The sequence below is a fragment of the Chanodichthys erythropterus genome, chromosome 21, assembly GCF_024489055.1.
Source record: "Chanodichthys erythropterus isolate Z2021 chromosome 21, ASM2448905v1, whole genome shotgun sequence".
Lineage (NCBI taxonomy): Eukaryota > Metazoa > Chordata > Actinopteri > Cypriniformes > Xenocyprididae > Chanodichthys > Chanodichthys erythropterus.
Genome location: NC_090241.1, coordinates 39,921,609 through 39,942,044, shown reverse-complemented (window position 1 = coordinate 39,942,044; position 20,436 = coordinate 39,921,609). Strand labels below are relative to the sequence as shown.

The window sequence follows — 20,436 nt, the reverse complement described above, 5'->3', positions numbered from 1 at the left end:
AAATAGATTTTTTGTAACATTGATTTTCTAGCATAATGTTAAAATCTTTGTCAATTTGAAGAGATAGTAAAAATGTATTCACTCTCATGTCATTCCAAACCTGTATTTCTTTGTTTCTAAACCTGACGTTCTTTCCTGTGTAGAGAACAAACGAAAATTTAACAATGTTGTTAACTAAACAGTTTCAGTTCCATTAACTTACATTGTATGGAAAAAAAATGCATACATATGATTAGTAGAAGACATGCATACAGATTTGAACGACATGAGGGTGAGTAAATGATGACAGAATTTTCCTTTTTCGGTGTACTAACCCTTTAATGCATCCTTGCTGAATAAAAGAATTCATTTCTTTCAAAAAAATCTTACTGACACCAGACTAGTAATAGCGCATACTAAATAGTAGTGTAAGTCCACATTTCCAAAAATCCCCACAGTGTAAGAAACACCCTTCTAAAAAACTGTTATGATTTCTTCACTATGTTGTAAATACAGAAATAACTCTTATTCTGTGATATGTTGCATTGTTATTCCTGCAGCACCCTCTGGTGTTCAATGTTCGATAATGCTTCCTGATTGGCTTATATTATCCAAATATCTCTTTTTCTCCAGTCGTGTGATGACGTATAGGGAACACGGTGCTTGGGTGGTGAAGGCACACTTGCAGAAGGAGCCCGAAGGACACATTATCAGTGTCAGGTAACTGCTTTTTTCTCCCACATAATTTATATCACTTCATCAAAGAACTTGCTCTCTTATTGTAGTCTGCTCACAATTTGGTTCCCCTGTCTTGTAGTGTGAATGGAGATGTGCGGTTCTTTGACCCACGGATGCCAGAGTCAATCAACATCTTGCAGACAGTGAAAGGACTGACGGCTCTGGACATCCATCCACAGGCAAACCTATTCGCTTGGTGAGACATGCACATGCACCTTATATATCATTCATACATTCAGTTCCATTGTGCAAAATATTGCTGTTTAGAAAAAACCTTGACTGAACTAACTTTTAATTATGCTCGTAACATCACATAGGTAATTTACTATTCAGTTTAGTACACCCCCCCCCCCCCCCTTTTTTTTTTTTTTTTTCTTTTCTTTTTTCTTAATCAGATAGCCCTGGAAATCTGGTTACAGGGCCTGAATTAAATGCAGAGTAATGTCATGGCTGTTAATTGCTTTTTTCTCTCAATCTCTCTCCAGTGGCTCTATGAATCAGTTTATAGCTGTGTATAACTCCAATGGGGATGTGATCAGCAACATTAAATACTATGATGGTTTCATGGGGCAGAGAATTGGAGCCATCAGCTGCCTGGCCTTCCACCCTTACTGGGTAAGACACATTTCTCAATGAAAACAGAGAAATGTCTTTATTTCTATAAGCTGCAGTGTTGGGAAAACTACTTTAAAGGGTTAGTACACACAAAAATGAAAATTCTATCATTCCTCATGTCGTTCCCAACCCTCAAGACTCATCTTCATAACACAAATTAAGATAATTTTGATGAAATCTGTGAGCTTTCTGGCCTCCAATATACTGCAACATTATTACCACTTTCAAGGCCCAGAAAGGTATTTAAGACATTGTTAAAATTGTCCATGTGACTACAGTGGTTCATCTTTAATTTTATGAAGCAACAAGAATACTTTTTGTGCACAAAAAACAAACAAAAATTTCTTTAACAATTTCTTCTCTCAATTTCCTTGCTCTGTCTCCTACACTGTTCACATAGTAAGCACAGTGCAGCGCTTCCAGGTTCTGCGTCAGAGCGGCGGCTGAATAGCATGATGAATAGCAAGCATGTAACTGAATATTTTTCTAAATTTTCTAAATAACTAAATAATTTTCAAACTTGAATTACACTTGAATTACATCCGAACGAAGCAATTCACTAAAATGAATTGGACTTCCAAAGACTACTAAAAAAGTAAAGTTTAGGAAATCTGATTATATTCTCAGTTGGCTCAACTGTAGAGCTGCATGAGCAGTACAATGCACTATGAAAACTTGAAAGCTGCATGTTGGAAAAATTTGCTTAACACTTGGGCCAAATTTACTATGTTAAAATAAAGGATGCAGATGGAAAAGACTAGATGGCTTTCTAAATATACAGTATAACCTCATGACTTGAGTAACAAGCTTAAGCAAGAAGAAGAATCAAGAAATCAAAATTTGCTTTTATGTAGTAACTGAGAATTATACATATGAAGAACCAATCCTTTTTGGAGAAAAATGATGCAATGAATCATGTCAGCTTTGCCATGCTCCTATTCTATAAAAACTGTTGTAAACATGGAATAAATATTTTTGCAGCTGTGGTGTGCCAACTTTTCCCTCCTTTTTTTCAATTTGTTTGAGCACCCTCATTGAGCTGTTTTGCTTGTTAGATGTGCGCACTTTGTGTTGAATTTTTGTGAAACACTTGTAATAGAAAATGAAAACTTTACATATATAATCCTCTTCCTTTTCTTTTACCTCCTCAGCCTCATCTGGCCGTGGGCAGTAATGACTACTACATGTCTATCTACTCCGCAGAGAAGAGACTCAGATAACATCATGACCTCTCACCTTTGACCCTTGCTGACCCCCTTGGATGTAAATGACTTCCTGTACATATGCAACAACCATGATGAATGTCTAAAGAAGGCTGCTGAACCCACACATGATGACTATATTAGTATCATTATTATTATTCTCAAGATAATTCTCATTATGGATTTATTGATTGTACACTTGGCTGTGCAGAGGAGTGTATATTATTCAAACTGCATATAAAGATCTTAAAACTTTTGGTTCGGCTGATGTTGGCTGGGTTTGACTGTCTTGGAACTGTTAACCTCATGCAAAACCCTACAGAGTGAGAGAGATCGACCTGAACTCAAGAGACTATGAAGATGACAAACTGTGTTCCAGGCTGACTGTGGAAGGCCCATTGCCCAGTGGGTTCTCTCTGAAGCCACGTGCCTCGTCATATCTCTGCTGAAGTACAGTTGGATCTGCTTTTCTTCTTATGTGAAGAAATAGCCAACCTGTGCAGCGCTCCTACTCGCTTGTCACAACCTTCCTCACACATCCCTGCTTAACATGTTCACACACAGTGCCAAACCCCCTTAACATCAAAACACTTTTTTGGACTGCATGTACACAAATGCTGCATTACACCTCAACATCACACATGACTCTGATCTTAAAGCACTGGACATGGACAATAGGGCCTGCCCTCCATTTGCATCCACACTAAGCCAAGTTTCTTAAAGATAAGCTTGAATAATCAGGATGAAGATTTATAGACAGAAATGTAAAGATAAGAAGAGAGAGTGAGTTTTCAATCTATTTTTGGTACTTGGGCAGTACAATAACATCAAGCTTGCATTCAAGAGTCATATGTAAACACGCAGCCCTCTGGAAATGCCACACTACCTATTTTTGCACCGCCAAACCTTTTGTTCTCTTGGTCATCATCGCCTTCATCATTTACCCCCTCCCCATCTTCTGAACAGACTGCTTTTTCCAGAAGTTCTTCTGTAATCTGTTATGCAAAATCTTTTGCAAACTCTCAATTGTTATTTTTCCTGAGTGGAAAAATTCAGTGGACAGAACATAAAAAGGACTATTTCATATTTTTAGCCTATCGTGATGTTGCAGTTTGTTTGCCCAGATCTGTTTCCACTTTCACTTTCCCTGTCAATGTCTTCTCTATCTTTTGGTTAAATATAGAGCAGTGGTTTTCAATCCTGGGGACTCACCACTCTGCACATTTCACATATATATATATATATATATATATATATATATATATATATATATATATATATATATATATATATATATATATATATATATATATATATATATATATATTATAGCACTTATATTTACACATAAAGTCTGATTTTGTTCAGTGCTGCTGTTAGCTTTGCTGAATTAATCGTATTTCCACATTTGAGTATTTAGAGCTTGTGATTCATAGAGGGTTTTTGTGTGTGTGTGTGTGTGTGTGTGTGTGTGTGTGTGTGTGTGTGTGTGTGTGTGTGTGTGTGTGTGTGTGTGTGTGTGTGTGTGTGTGTGTGTGTGTGTGTGTGTGTGTGCGTGTGCGTGTGTGTGTGTCCCACAACGTTTATCAGTTTGTACAAGAATGAAAATGATAGTGTTTACTAAAAGTCTAAAGGGGTAGTTCACATAAATACGAACATTTAATCACTTACTCAGCCGAAATGTCATTCCAAACCTGCATGGTCTTTTTTTTTTTTTGTGGAAACAAAGGAGATGTTAATCAAAGTGTCCAAACACTTTGTACAATTTGATTAGCACAATTGGATAGGGACCAGGCATTTTCTGAGTCACACAGGTGTGGCAGAACATGAGCGCGAGTAAATTATACTGTATTCATTTTTTTGGGTGAGCTATCCCTAAAGTACAGCAGAAAAATCAGGTGGAGCTTTTTTAATATTAAGTGAATTGACATTATTTAGAGTATATAATCTGAATAAAAGTTAGTGCTAAGTTAAATTGTGTAAGGCAATTTGAGTTGCTGATGCATTTATTAGCCAGTTAATAAAACTAGAAGGGTTGATCAGGATGGAAATGCATTTTACAAAGGGTTTTGTTTTTTCATTTCACATCCTAGTAAAAATTTCTGCAAGCATATCTGAACTTTTAATGTGAGGTGGAAACAGGTCTGGATCAAATACTGTGAAATATGTACACAGCTCAGACATTTTTCTTTGGGACAATCATGTCACAGTCGAATTACACTTCTTTAGGAAAATTTAATTAATGTCTTAACATCAAATAATAGATAAATGGAAAAAATTATAGTACACTTTGAGCTTAGCTCCTTGATTAGTTGAATTGACCCTAGTCCTGAGTCTGTTGTTCTGTCTAGTGAGATGGTGAAGGTAAACATCCTTGTGTGTTTCCCTCAACTCTAGCACCCTGATTTTCTGACTCATCACTGATGATGTAAGATGATGACTGGCAGATATGTTTAATTCTTACCTTCACAAAATCCAGTTCTTGGAATGTCCTTGAATTGATGTTATTACTTTTGCAAACAGTTTATGTAATATCTGTATTTAAATTTTTAACCGGATACGTTTTTATTTTTTCATCTTTTAATCTCTTCTTCTTTTCCAGTCCTTTTTTTTTTCTTTGTATTTTGACTTGTATTTCATGGTATGGCTGCCATTCTCTTGCTGTGTTCGCATTAATCCCTGAAGGGAAAGAAAAAGCACATTTGTCCTTCGCTTTTTCCGGGACCCTTAGTCTCTTGTTGGATTCTCTGCCCCCCTTTGGACATTTGTTTTCATTGAAAGGATAGTTTGGTTTAGCAGTATCAGTGGATTTGTTTATGAATTGTGCCGGTATATTCTCATCAGAATATTCATTTTTTCAGCCCGCTGTTGGGGAGTCAAGGATGTACTCTGGCTTCATCAAACTGGAAATCACTGCTCTACTAATTCTGCTTTGGGTTTTAACATTTTAAAGTAAACAAATTTAAATGAATTGAAACAATCAGGGGTTTTCCATGGCTATAGACTGATTTTCACCGTGGTTAAAAAGACAAGAAAGCATTCAAATAAACCAGATACATAAAGGTACAGTTTGCTTTATTTGTCTCTTTTTCTTTGTTTCTGTCATACTTTTATCCATTTCCTCTTAATGTTGGCATAGTTTCTATTTTTATGTATTTTGTTAGTTGACAAATGTCCATAAACTCATTTTTTTTATCATTGAAAATCAAGATTTTAGGTTACATGAGGCACATGTGGATATCTTGGGCCATTTAACAAGTCAATTTTTTTTACCATTTTAAACAACCTTTTCAGATCACTTCATGTAACTCACAAAATGTCTTAATTTATACACGTGTGAGTGCGTATAAATTAAGACATTTTGCTAAACCATTTAAATGTTATATTAATTATTACTGTATAACAAAATATATTTACTATGAGTACTATTAATTTGTTTTTCTTGCGTTCTTGCAAAACGTGTTTTCTATGTAGCATATGCACATGTATCAGGATAATCAATAAACTTTAGAGTTTTCAGAACGCTTTTAACCTGAGGAACTGTGTTCTTAATCACTAAATCGGCTCCGAACAGTCTGCTAAAGATGAGCCCACTTGACACCTTTGTTGCCCTCCGAGGTAACACAGGAGGCCCAATTTCCTTGCTCTTAGGACATCAAAGGGGCCCCTCATGTGGACTATGGGCCAGATCCACATTCCAACACCCCACACACACAGGGACACACAAAAACACAGACACATACAGAAACACACAAACATACATTTTTGACTGTATGTGTAAAATACCATTTATGCCAACATATACCCATCCTGTATTTTGAAGCGTATGCATGTTTCCTAGTTTTAAATGAGTGTATTTGTGCTAGTGTGCATTTTAAAGATAGAGTTCTGTCTGTAAACCATAACTTCTTTTATGCATTTCTGATGTATCGAGTTTGATCTCTCCGTAAAGCTCCAGACACGAGCTATTCACTGAGATATGTCACACAGCTGACAAATGCATTTTTCGATGTGTTTAACGATACTGTGAAGAACGTACTCCAGCATGAAATCCGATCTGATAGTCATTAAATATGCAAATTCAGCTAGGAGATCAAACAAAGAAAGAGCTTGCCCGCCAACTTTGCATCAATGTCATTGGCCATTCCACCTCAAGGAGGTGTGTCGGCCTATCTGTCATAAAAAGGAACACCAAGATTCTCCAGGGTGTTCTCCCCCAATTGTCTAACAGCAGTGTACCTCCCAGAGTCAAGATCTACCTCTTACAACGCTGCTGCCTGCCAGCTGTCTGATCTACGCTCGGAGCTTCGTGGAGTTTATCCTAAATCCTTCTCTTTATTCCTATTCACATAATATAACTTTCTTATTTTTCACTAGATTACTTAACCTATTGCATAGTATTACTAAACGGAACGATCTATTACTAGCAATCCACCAGCGTAACCACCTAGTGTTAGCCATAGCCTGCTAGCTACCGTCTACTTTCTTTTTTTCCTCTAAACCAACCTTCCTTGTCGATTGAATGGCGGATTTATCCGATGTGTGTTATTCTGATCTGTCCTCGCCAGATCGGGAAGCTGTGGAGACGTTGCTGCCCGGCATTCATCGATCCACCGCGAGGTACAGCGTCCCGCACATCACCCTCGCCCCAGGCACCGGCAAGCGACCGAGACATCCAGCCAGCGAGTCCCGTGTGTGTTGCAGTTTTTCGGACGGCGTTCATCAAACACACGGTCAGTCATGTCCGACGATTATCATGTGTAGTAAATGCAACATGTACAGCTTAGCTCTTTCTGTCAGCAGTGAGACTTACACATGTGATAAATGCAGGGATATTGTCAGGCTGACAGAGAGAATCTCAGAATTAGAGACACGCATCCAAACTTTAATTGAGGATAGTGAGAATGAAAGGGCCTTATATACTGCTTTGGATGCGACTAGCCTAGTAAACACTACACATTCGGTTCCGGTTGTAGAAGCCACGCAGCAGGCTAACTGGGTGACTGTGAGGCGGCATAATGGCAAGAACAAACACCACTCTTCCGTTCCGATTAGAACATCAAACAGGTTCTCCCCACTCAGTGACGCACCCACTGAGAATCCTGTTGAAAGTGCCCTAGTAATTGGCGATTCTATTACACGGAATGTGAAAATAGAGACACCAGCCACCATAGTCACATGTTTGCCGGGGGCCAGAGCACCTGACATCAAAGCAAATTTAAAAGTGCTGGCTAATGCTAAACGTAAATATTCTAAAATCATTATCCACGTCGGCACAAATGATGTTCGACTTCGCCAGTCGGAGATCACTAAAATTAACATTAAAGAGGTGTGTGAACTCGCAAATTCAATGTCAGCAAAAGTCATTTGTTCTGGCCCTCTTCCTGTTCGTCGGAGTGATGAGATAGTTAGCAGGTTATCATCACTCAATGGCTGGCTGTCTAAGTGGTGTGCACAGAATAATATAGGTTTCATAGACAATTGGAAAAGCTTTTGGGGCAGACCTGATCTGTTGAAAAGAGATGGTATTCATCCCTCCCGGGATGGTGCTGCTCTTCTCTCTAGAAATTTGGCAAATAGTCTTAGAGCTGAAACATGACAAACCAGGGCCCAGATCAGGACACAGACAAACTGGCTAAACCGACCGTCTGCTAGCCGCCTCACGTCACAGAACTCAGATAATTCACAGCACATAGAAACACTTTCACCTAGATATTATCACATAGAGACTGTGTCTGTACCTCGAAGTAGTAAATACAAAAAACTTCCGAAACCTTTTAAGGGTAAAAATTTAATTGATGTTCAAAAAATGAAAATCACAGATAAATCAGATAAACAAATGATAAAGCTTGGGTTACTGAATATTAGATCTATTTCTTCAAAAGCACTTATTGTAAATGAAATTATCACAGACAATAAACTAGACTTGCTGTGTTTGACAGAAACCTGGCTAAAACCAGACGATTACATTACTTTAAATGAATCTAGTCCTCAAGGTTATGATTATCGACACAATCCTCGACAGAAAGGCAAAGGGGGAGGTGTTGCTGTAATTTATAGTAATATATTCAGAATCATTCAAAAGAATTTCAAATATAATTCCTTTGAAGTGATGGTGCTTTATGTAACATTATGTAAGTTGACATTTGTGCTGGCTACTGTATACAGGCCACCAGGGCACCATACTGACTTTATCAAAGAATTTGCTGAGTTTCTATCAGAGTTAGTACTGGCTGCGGATAAAGTCCTTGTTGTTGGTGATTTTAATATCCATGTAGATAATAATAAAGACGCATTTGGATTGGCATTTGCAGATATTTTAAACTCTATTGGAGTTAGACAACACATGTCAGGACCCACTCATTGTCGTAATCATACCCTAGATCTAATACTGTCGCATGGAATAGATATTGATGCTGTTGAAATTCTACAGCAGAGCGATGATATATCAGATCATTATTTAGTCTCGTGTATAATACAATTAGCCAAGGCTACAAAACCACCACCCAGCCATAAATATTGTAGAACAATCACGTCTGCCATTAAAGATTGCTTTATAAATAATCTCCCCGAGCAGTTTCATCGCCTTAGTATACCTGACAACTTAGAAGAACTCGATGCTGCAACAGAAACTATTGGCTCTCTCTTTTCCAGCACATTAGATGTAGTCGCTCCTTTACGTCTAAAGAAGATTAAGGAAACTAATCCAACGCCGTGGTATGATGAGCACACTCGGGCTCTAAAACGAGCTGTTAGAAAAGCTGAACGTAGTTGGAAGAAAACAAAACTAGAAGTTTTTCGCCTTTCGTGGAAAGAAAAAATGATTGAGTACAGAACAGCCATAAGAAATGCTAGATCTACTTATTTTTCAAATCTCTTAATAGAAAACAAACATAATCCTAGGTATTTATTTGACACAGTGGCTAAATTAACTAGAAACAGAGATTCAACTGCTGACGTTTCCATAGAGCACAGCAGTAATGACTTTATGAACTTCTTTACTTGCAAGATTGATAATATTAGAGAGAAAATTATAAACATGCAACCGTCTACAGTTTCGCTTCAGACAGTGCACTGTAGTGTCCCTGAGGTAAAACTAGAATCATTCGCCGCTATAGGAGAGGAAGAATTATCTAAACTTATCAAATCATCAAAATCAACGACATGTATGTTAGACCCTATGCCGACTAAACTACTGAAAGAAATGCTTCCAGAGGTCGTAGGTCCACTTCTTGATATAATTAATTCATCTTTAACACTAGGACACGTGCCAAAAACCTTTAAGCAGGCTATTATCAAACCTCTTATTAAAAAACCTCAACTAGATCCGAGAGATTTAGTAAATTACAGGCCAATCTCGAATCTACCTTTTCTGTCAAAGATACTAGAAAAGGCAGTTTCAACACAACTGTGTTCCTTTTTAGAAAGAAATGGAATCTGTGAGGATTTCCAGTCAGGATTTAGACCATACCATAGTACTGAGACTGCTCTCGTTAGAGTTACAAACGATCTACTCCTATCATCCGATCGTGGCTGTATTTCTCTATTAGTGTTATTAGATCTCAGTGCTGCTTTTGACAATATCGATCATAACATTCTTTTAAAAAGACTTGAAAACTATATTGGCATTAGTGGAATTGCTTTGGCATGGTTCAAATCATACTTATCTGACCGTTATCAGTCTGTGGTAGTTAATGAAGAGATGTCGTATCGATCACAGGTTAAATATGGGGTACCACAAGGCTCAGTATTAGGACCGTTGCTTTTCACTCTGTACATGCTGCCCTTAGGAGAGATAATTAGGAAGCATGGTGTTAGTTTTCACTGCTACGCTGACGATACTCAGCTCTATATTTCCTCGCGCCCTGACGAAACCTACAAATTCACAAAACTAACAGAATGCATAGCTGACATTAAAAACTGGATGACAAGAAATTTCTTATTATTAAATTCAGAGAAAACTGATACCCTAATCTTTGGACCAAAAACTTCCTCACGAAAAAACCTTGAATACTCTCTAACACTTGACGGGTGCTCCATTAAACCTTCGTCCTCAGTTAGGAACCTGGGTGTGCTCTTTGATACCAATCTTTCATTTGAAAGTCATGTTTCTAGTATCTGTAAAACCGCCTTCTTCCATCTAAAAAATATATCTAAATTACGACATATGCTCTCAATGACAAATGCGGAACAGTTGGTTCATGCATTCATGACCTCAAGACTAGATTACTGTAACGCTCTACTGGGTGGTTGTTCTGCTCGGCTTTTAAACAAACTACAGTTGGTCCAAAATGCGGCAGCTAGAGTTCTTACTAGAACCAGAAAGTATGACCATATTAGCCCAGTTCTGTCAACATTACATCGGCTCCCTATTAAACATCGTATAGATTTTAAAATCTCGCTACTTACTTATAAAGCTCTAAATGGTTTAGCTCCCCAGTACCTAAGTGAGCTCTTAATGCATTATAGTCCTTCACGTTTATTGCGATCTCAGAATTTAGGCCAGTTGATAATACCCAGAATATCAAAATCAACTGAAGGCGGCAGATCCTTTTCCTATTTAGCACCTAAACTCTGGAACAATCTTCCTAGCATTGTTCGGGAAGCAGACACACTCTTGTCAGTTTAAATCTAGACTAAAAACACATCTCTTTGCTCTTGCATACACATAACACATTATCAATACATTAACATTTTTCAAATCCGTTAAAGGATTGTTACGCTGCAATAATTAGGTCGGCCGGAACCAAGAACATTTCCTATAACACTAGATATACCTGTACATCAGAATAAGAATGGCATCTACGCTAATATCTGTCTCTCTGCTTATCCTGAGGTTTGCCGGGTGCTGGATCCAGGCCGTATCCAGATCAGATGGCGTCTGGACCTGACTACAACGTAGCCCAGGAGACAATGGGCCTAAAGATCCAATTCTGGCTGCATCTATAATTCAGATTTTTAATCCCCGTATCCGCTTACATATATTTATATATAATCGATTTTTAATCTCTATAATAATGAATGATTAGCGTCGCACACCTGTAGGTGATAGATAGGTGCGTAGGAAAGAAGACTAATAAAGTCAAAATATGAAAAAACAAAAAAATGAATCCCGCACACTATCAAATTGCAAAACAATAAGACAGACACTTTATTAGCAACGTTTCGATCGTAAGATCTTCATCAGGCATAAACATTGTATTCAAACTCCATTGTATTTAAAACATCATGAATCACAAAGAATCATCAATATCCAATCAAGATCAGTGATTAAATAATCATTAACACCACATCACATTATTAACTCAACAATTATATAATAAAATGGAATATATATATATATATAATAAGTCTATGATATCATTAATAATACTCCTTTACATCTAATGATCATATTTCATAACATCACATTAAACAATGCTTCATCATTCATACCCCTAGGTGATAAAGTCTGAAGAGTAAAAATCCAGAACAATTCACGTTTCTGTAAGAGCAATTCAATATCGCCGCCTCTAGGTGGCACATTCACTTTTTCAATCCCACAGAAGCGTAAGGAAGAAACATCATGATTAAAAGATAAAAAATGGGCAGCGACTGGATAGTTAACATCTTTTCTTCTGATAGAACTTTTATGTTCGCTGATTCTTTGTTTCAATTGACGTGAAGTTTTTCCCACATAGCCCAAACCACAAGGACACCGAATCAGATAAACAACGTGTGTAGACGTACAAGTGATAACAGAATGAATCCCATATTTCTTCCCAGTTCTAGGATGACAAAAGAATGAAGTTTTTGTTGTATTGTTACATTGCGCACAGTTACCACAGCGATAATTTCCATTTTGTAGTGGACTAATTAATTTCTGAGAGGACCTAGCAATACTACTTTGAAAACGAGCATGTACTACATGATCTTTCAGATTTTTTGCTCGTTTAAATACAATCAATGGAGGGTGTCGGAAAATTGTACTCAGTTCGGGATCAGAGGATAATAAATACCAATATTTTTTAAAAATGGAACGTATCAAAAATGACTTTGAAGAATAGGTCGTAATAAAAGTAAAGGAATGCTTTTTCACTTTTCTTGACCTCTTTTTTAATAAATCAGAACGAGTCTTTTGAAAAGTAGTGCTGAATGCTTCGTCAATCCATTCAGAAGGATACCCTCTATCTAAAAATTTCTTTTTCATAATTTCCGATTTTTCAATAAAATCTGTATCTGAATGGCAAATTCTCCTTAATCTAAAAAACTGACTCTTGGGTAGACCCTTCTTCAAAGAAGTAGGATGGAAGCTGGTCGCAAGTAACAACGTGTTGCGATCAGTTTCTTTTGTAAACAAAGTTGTAATCAACTGACCTTCATTCTTTTGTACCCACATATCTAGAAAATGTACCCTAGAAACATTAACCTCCACAGTAAATTTCAAATCGTCAACAAAATCATTTAAAATGGACACAAATTCACAAACCTCATCATAGTCTCCCAAAAAAATACAAAATATATCATCAATGTATCTGTACCATTTGATAATACGTGGACAAAAAGGATTTTTTTCAGAATTAAATACATAACAATACTCAAAAAAACCCATAAACAAGTTGGCATAATTAGGGGCAAAGATAGAACCCATTGCAGTACCGCTGATCTGAAGAAAAAAATCCTTATCAAAACTGAAATAATTATATTTCAAAACATATGAAGCCATCTCAACAAGAAACTCTGAAGGTGGTGTAGCATCACCTCGTGCAGCAAGGTAATATCTAAGGGCATTAAGCCCTCTCTCATGTGAGATGTTTGTGTATAGACTGGTTATATCCAAAGTTAATAATAAAGAATCATCCGGTAAATCATGTAAATCAGAAATCTTATTAACAAAGTCAGTAGAATCCCTAATATAAGACGGTAAAGACTGAACATATGGTTTAATAAAAAAGTCAACATATTGGGATAAAGGAGATAGAAGTGAGTTCGTCTGTGCCACAATTGGTCGGCCTGGAGGGTCAATTAAACGCTTATGGATCTTAGGAAGAGTATAAAAAACAGGTCTAACCGGATGTTGGCAATATAAAAAGTTAAAATCCGATTGGGATATCCAGCCTTGTGTTTTCGCATTCTCTAAAAAAGAAAAAACCTCAGATTGATAGTGGCACGTAGGATCACTAGGCAGTTTCTTATAAAACCTAGAATTTTGTAACTGCGAGAGAATTTCGTGTTGGTATTTAATCTTATCTTGAACTACAATAGCTCCTCCTTTATCCGCTGGTTTTATAATAATATTCGGATCATTCAGCAATTCTGTCAGAGCTTTTTTCTCATTCAAAGAAAGATTATAAGACTTTTCTTTACTAACGGAGCAGGTTCTCATAACATCTTGTTCAACCAACCGACAAAAAGTATGAATAGTATGGTTCGACACATGTGGGCAAAAAGTACTCTTAGGTCTAAAGGGTGTAAGTCTATTAGATGAATCAGACACAGATTTAGAAAAAAAATATCGTAATTTCATCTGTCTAAAACATTTGAATAAATCAACCTTCAGGCCAAAAGCATTAACACCGCTCGTTGGAACAAATGACAGTCCTTTAGATAAAACCCCAATTTGGTCAATAGACAGTTCTTTTTCAGAAATATTAATTACCGTCTCTTTGAGAAGCTCCGAGTCCACGGTCGTAAGTTTCTTTGACGCCCTTGAGCCTCTTCGGCATTTTTTCTTCTCTCTGGTCTGCGTAGGGGAGCACGCCTGCCTAAAAAAGATGTAGAACCTTGAGCACTTGAGTCACTGTCCATTGTGAATTCATTCTCCGTGGAATCACTAGGCCCGAAATCGTAAGGGGAACCAGTCTCTCTCGAATGCTTACGAAAGCGTGATGTAGCTTCTATCCTACTTCTTTGAAGAAGGGTCTACCCAAGAGTCAGTTTTTTAGATTAAGGAGAATTTGCCATTCAGATACAGATTTTATTGAAAAATCGGAAATTATGAAAAAGAAATTTTTAGATAGAGGGTATCCTTCTGAATGGATTGACGAAGCATTCAGCACTACTTTTCAAAAGACTCGTTCTGATTTATTAAAAAAGAGGTCAAGAAAAGTGAAAAAGCATTCCTTTACTTTTATTACGACCTATTCTTCAAAGTCATTTTTGATACGTTCCATTTTTAAAAAATATTGGTATTTATTATCCTCTGATCCCGAACTGAGTACAATTTTCCGACACCCTCCATTGATTGTATTTAAACGAGCAAAAAATCTGAAAGATCATGTAGTACACGCTCGTTTTCAAAGTAGTATTGCTAGGTCCTCTCAGAAATTAATTAGTCCACTACAAAATGGAAATTATCGCTGTGGTAACTGTGCGCAATGTAACAATACAACAAAAACTTCATTCTTTTGTCATCCTAGAACTGGGAAGAAATATGGGATTCATTCTGTTATCACTTGTACGTCTACACACGTTGTTTATCTGATTCGGTGTCCTTGTGGTTTGGGCTATGTGGGAAAAACTTCACGTCAATTGAAACAAAGAATCAGCGAACATAAAAGTTCTATCAGAAGAAAAGATGTTAACTATCCAGTCGCTGCCCATTTTTTATCTTTTAATCATGATGTTTCTTCCTTACGCTTCTGTGGGATTGAAAAAGTGAATGTGCCACCTAGAGGCGGCGATATTGAATTGCTCTTACAGAAACGTGAATTGTTCTGGATTTTTACTCTTCAGACTTTATCACCTAGGGGTATGAATGATGAAGCATTGTTTAATGTGATGTTATGAAATATGATCATTAGATGTAAAGGAGTATTATTAATGATATCATAGACTTATTATATATATATATATTCCATTTTATTATATAATTGTTGAGTTAATAATGTGATGTGGTGTTAATGATTATTTAATCACTGATCTTGATTGGATATTGATGATTCTTTGTGATTCATGATGTTTTAAATACAATGGAGTTTGAATACAATGTTTATGCCTGATGAAGATCTTACGATCGAAACGTTGCTAATAAAGTGTCTTTCTTATTGTTTTGCAAGTTGATAGTGTGCGGGATTCATTTTTTTGTTTTTTCATAATCTCTATAATAAAAATGTACAATTCAGATGTTGATCTCCATATACATTTACATATATATATCTTCCAAGGGGTTTTTCCCTCCTAGGACTTTTTTCCCAGTGCTAGCACGCTGGGTTTTTCTCCTAGGGGGTTTTTCCACCCCTGGAAGTCAGCCGACATTGGCTTAATGTAGCACCATCTTGTATATGTTACATATTACCACGCTTGTTTGTACAGTTTTAACCACTTCCCTTTTTTTCTGTGCTTCTAATATGTAAAGCTGCTTTGAAACAATTACCAATTGTAAAAGCGCTATATAAATAAATTTGACTTGACTTGACTGACGAGCATCTCGTGCACGTTTTCCCGGACATCTCCGGTGACCACGCGCTGCCATCGCGCTCAGCTTCGGGACCGCCATCTTCCAGCGAAACTCACTCTCAAGTCCTCAGTTCAAACCTTCCCGCGGAACGGAGGAAGCCAACGAACTGCACCAGCGCTAACCTGAAATTCGACACACACAACCAATGCAAGTATACTGCCGTTTCTCAATCTTAGATGATGAAACTGATTTCCGTGCTGGCTTAGGACTGGTTGTGAGTTTGCTACTTGCCTTCTCTCTTCTTCTCTGTCTTCTCCTTCTCTACTTCCACTCTTGTACATAGGTGTGTATATTCTTGTATATATATTTAGATGTATAACCTCTGTATTCGTAGTTTGCATATATTAAAACGTTATTCACGCTCGATTGTTCTGTTTGTTCTTTCAGCTGAAAACCAAGTCACTTTAACGTTTTTCGATCGCTTTATGCTTTGATGTTATAATAACAAGTTGTTTTCATGGCCAGATAATAACTGTTTATAATATTCTGTGAGGGACTTAGTTTGCTGGACAAACGAACAGTTTCTCTAAATAATTATTAAACCAGAACTAATCACATATGTAATTGATTATAATTCGTTGTGTAGGGCCTCGCTCGACAGAACTTACCAATGACTTTATCAATGAACAACATGATTGAACAAAGCTTCATTTGGTCCAAAAGATCCATTTTCTGACAGGAAACACCTAGCCTTAACAGAAGTGATGACGTGACTTCTCTTAACAAAGGACTCTGTCTAAAGGACTTCTTAGCTCATCAGCAATAAACTAATCAGATCCCATCACGTGAATCTGATCACATTAAATCTATTGATTCTCTCACAAAACCCTCTTGTATTATCGGACGGAACAGGAAAACACCCATCAATGGATTTAAAGACGAATCTGTCCTATCAATACCTCCCTTGTGTGAGCAATCCATCCTGACCCGGTCACTCGTGACTCCGGTCAAAGTGTAAAGTATGCTTAAGGACTCAATCTTGAATCTCAAAAGGGACAATTGTCGATTACTTAAAGTATTAACTATCCAGAATAACACTTGATATGATGTGATTACTAACATGTTGGATTCAATGCATTATATGTTTGTATTCCTGTATGCATCTTCTTTCTCTTATAATCATTGTTTTAATTAGGTCAGTCTAGTAATATGTGTGTAAGAAATGTGTCGTGTTTGAGCTCTAAATGCAGAATTTATAATTCTCTGTAATTCTGTATAAATGAAACATTGAAATTCAGTATCAGGAAAATATTAAGAAACTTTATAAAGTTGTTAATAAAACAGGAGAATGTTCTGCAGATATCACACGATGTGATCAATAGACAATAGACGAGGCATGTCTAATCTCCGTAGCAACGTCTCATTGGAGGATCGCTCCTTTAAAACTATGCTGTCCAAACAAGCTAGTGTCAGAAATCAGAAGTCGGTCAGAAATGGGTCAGAAGTCGGTCAGAAATCGCTCGAAATCGGTCAGAAGCCGGACTGAAGCACAGTCGTTGAAGCCCGGTAGCCGAAGCACCGCTACTTTGACCACGGCGGAAAAGTCGCATGGGTCATTGAGAACTGATTGACCGAGGCTGATTTTCCATCTAACAGTCGCCGACTTCAAACACGAGCTGATCATTCAACAGCCTTCAAACACACACTGATCATTCAACAGCCGTCACATCCAGACTCCAAAACCTTCAGTGAAATATCTGACCAAAGTCTTCCAAGAAGAGAGCCGCTCAAGCCAGATGCTCAGATCAGTGCGCTGCACCAGCCAGCAACATCCTTCAAAGCTTCTGCGCAACCCACAGGGCTTTCCCGAGAAGACGTCACCTGAAAGACAGCCAATCCAGAACGGGATTCCGCTGGGATTCTGAGTCACGGAACAACCCGACTACCTCAGCTGTCAGAGCAAACGCAGGTACAAGCAAACTTCTCTCTCTTGCTGGAAACTGGTGAAACTCCTTTAAACCTAAAGAATCAAGCCAAAGCTCTGCTTTTGTGATTTTCCTCAGGTTATGAGTTGTTAGCACTGAACTTGGGACTTTTCATAACTCATCAACTCCGCGAGTGTGTGTGTGTGTGTGTGTGTGTGTGTGTGTGTGTGTGTGTGTTTAGCCTTAGTTTCCTGTAATCATTAGAAGTAGTCAATAAATCTTGTTTTGATTTTCACATATATGAGTTTCTTGTGCTGTGTGTCAAATTACTGCCTTAAACGTAAAAGATCAAGTTACCTCTTGCTTATAATAATATAATAATTATAATAATAATAATCATAATAAAATATTGTTACTGTTGGCCACAGAATAATATTTTATCCAGAATTGGTAAAATACTCTAACCTCAATTTTCGCTGGATGAATAATTGATGAAGTGTTAAATATTAATTCTGAATCATTTACATTGAATCATTTACAGCTGATTCAATTCTTATTCTCTGCAACAATTAAATTGAGCTAATAAATGACCTGAGGTACATTACAGTTGTAATTGATTCACAATATATGTTTAATTCCCCGTTGGGCCGATATATGAATCATAATTTATTCATAACCTTATGAATTATTATATTCATATTTCATCCATAAATTGATTAATAACCACTACATTTGTTACACGTGTTTTCTAGAACAAAAGCAATTGTCATTCTTGTGATGCAGAGTAATAGAGGCATAAAGGGATAGTTTACCCAAAAAATTTAATTCTGACATTGTTTACTCACCCTCAAGTTGAACACAAAAGAAGATATTATGAAGAATGTTAGTAATCAAACAGTTGACGGTAGCCATTGACTTCCATAGTATTTGTTTTTTTGTTTCTTTCATCTGTCTGGTTACCAACATTCTTCATAATATTTTCTTTTATGTTCAACAGAAGAAAGAAACAAGGAACAACTTGAGGGTGAGTAAATGATGACAGAAGTAAAATTTTTGGTTGAACTATTCCTTTAAATGTGTCACTGCTTTGTGTCCACAAAAGTCTAAATGATTACAGGAAGACTGAAAGCCAGACAGGGTTTCAACATCTTAAGCTCCTGGACCATTTTGGGGATTTCTGCCTGGATTTTGCCTACCCAAATTGAAAAGCTTCCCATACCCACATACAGTGCTCTAAATACAAAATTTTGGTGTCATTGTAGAGAAAACCCTTTGAAGTTACATAAAACACTGCTGAAAGTGATACAAATTATAGTTTATGTTTTCTGTGCTGTAATAAAGCCCCCCAAAAAGAGGCGCATTTTGTTTGTTATAAATTATTTTTTGAAAGTGTATAACTCAGGCCCTGAGTGCAGTAGCACCATGCAGACAATTCTACTTGTTTCCTCTATATTTCAGCAAACACTGGAAAAAAGAATTTTGTCTCTATCTTATGATATGCCAGAATTATTCAAATACACCTGAAGGGAGGAATTTTACCCTTTTTGCTGTAATTTTCCGCCTACTCAAATCTAAAGTCTCCCCATACCATTTTACAGAAAACCCTTTGAAATTACTCAAAACACTGCTGACAGTTATATTTAGTAAAGTATATGTTGTCTATGCTAATAATAATTAAAAAAGAGAGAGGCGCTTTTTTGATTTTTATCAGTTTTATTCTTTCAGGAGACATAAGACTCTATAAATTATAATAATCTATATTTATTTTATAATCTAGAATATAATCTATAGCTTCCAGATTTATAAAATTCCCTATATGTGCATAATTTGTCACATGTGTTGAGCATAACATGAGCATCACCTCAGGATCACCCGGGTGCCTCCTGGAGATGCCAGCTGTGCAACCTGTGCCACCTGTGCCAGCTGCTGTTGCTCACTAAACTGAACTGAAGCTAAGAAATCACTGTTTATGCACAGTAATAATATACATATCAAAATTATGGTTTATTGAAATGACAATATTATTGAAGTCAACATATTTCCAGACTTCAGTGAATGCAGCCTTGCCATGTACTAAACGCAGTTTGACTTTATTTTGTCAAGTAATAGTTTATTAGATCGGTTTATATGCTTTCACATTTCAAAATAATAATAATTCAATCAAACATGAGTATTAGCATTGTAAATAACGCAATACAATAAATGTAAACAATGGCAACTCACCAAGCGCGTGGTTTCGCTTTCTCGTCTCCTCCCTCATCTCCGCGCTGCCTGAGGGAAACTGATAAATGATAGCTTTATAAGCGAATCTTAGGCAAAGCTGTTCCCTTTCTACGTGTAATTATCGAAATAAAGACTATAAATTGACACGAAAACTATTGAGAGTAGTCCTGTGTCGGTCTGGAGAGCTCATCCGGGAACAGCCAGTCACCACCGGACTTCACACGCTCGTGTCGGATTTCACACCTCTCATTGGAAGAAGCGCCTGTCAGTCAAATCACTCAGGCCTCGTAGTTCCCCTCAGATCTGTATAACAGTTGATAGCGCGCTGCTGCTGCCGCCTGAGAAACTGTCATATAGCTTGTAATTTGCCAGTTTC

General features: G+C 37.1%; 1 protein-coding gene across 9 annotated transcripts in view; it reads left to right on the top strand.

Moving 5' to 3' along the window:
* The window catches only part of rptor (regulatory associated protein of MTOR, complex 1), a 431,784-nt gene extending 415,457 nt beyond the window's left edge, over positions 1–16,327 (top strand). For 4 of the 9 annotated variants that reach the window (XM_067374813.1, XM_067374810.1, XM_067374812.1 and 1 more), the window contains 4 exons: positions 613–699; positions 797–913; positions 1,203–1,332; positions 2,484–3,748. In XM_067374813.1, coding sequence (XP_067230914.1) covers positions 613–699; positions 797–913; positions 1,203–1,332; positions 2,484–2,552 — 403 coding nt within the window. In that variant the 3' untranslated portion in view covers positions 2,553–3,748. Of the gene's footprint in view, positions 1–612; positions 700–796; positions 914–1,202; positions 1,333–2,483; positions 3,749–7,102; positions 11,560–15,938 lie in introns of those variants that run through there. The other 5 variants (XR_010893517.1, XR_010893518.1, XR_010893516.1 and 2 more) reach the window with 2 other exon arrangements.
* The last annotated feature ends 4,109 nt before the right edge of the window (positions 16,328–20,436 follow it).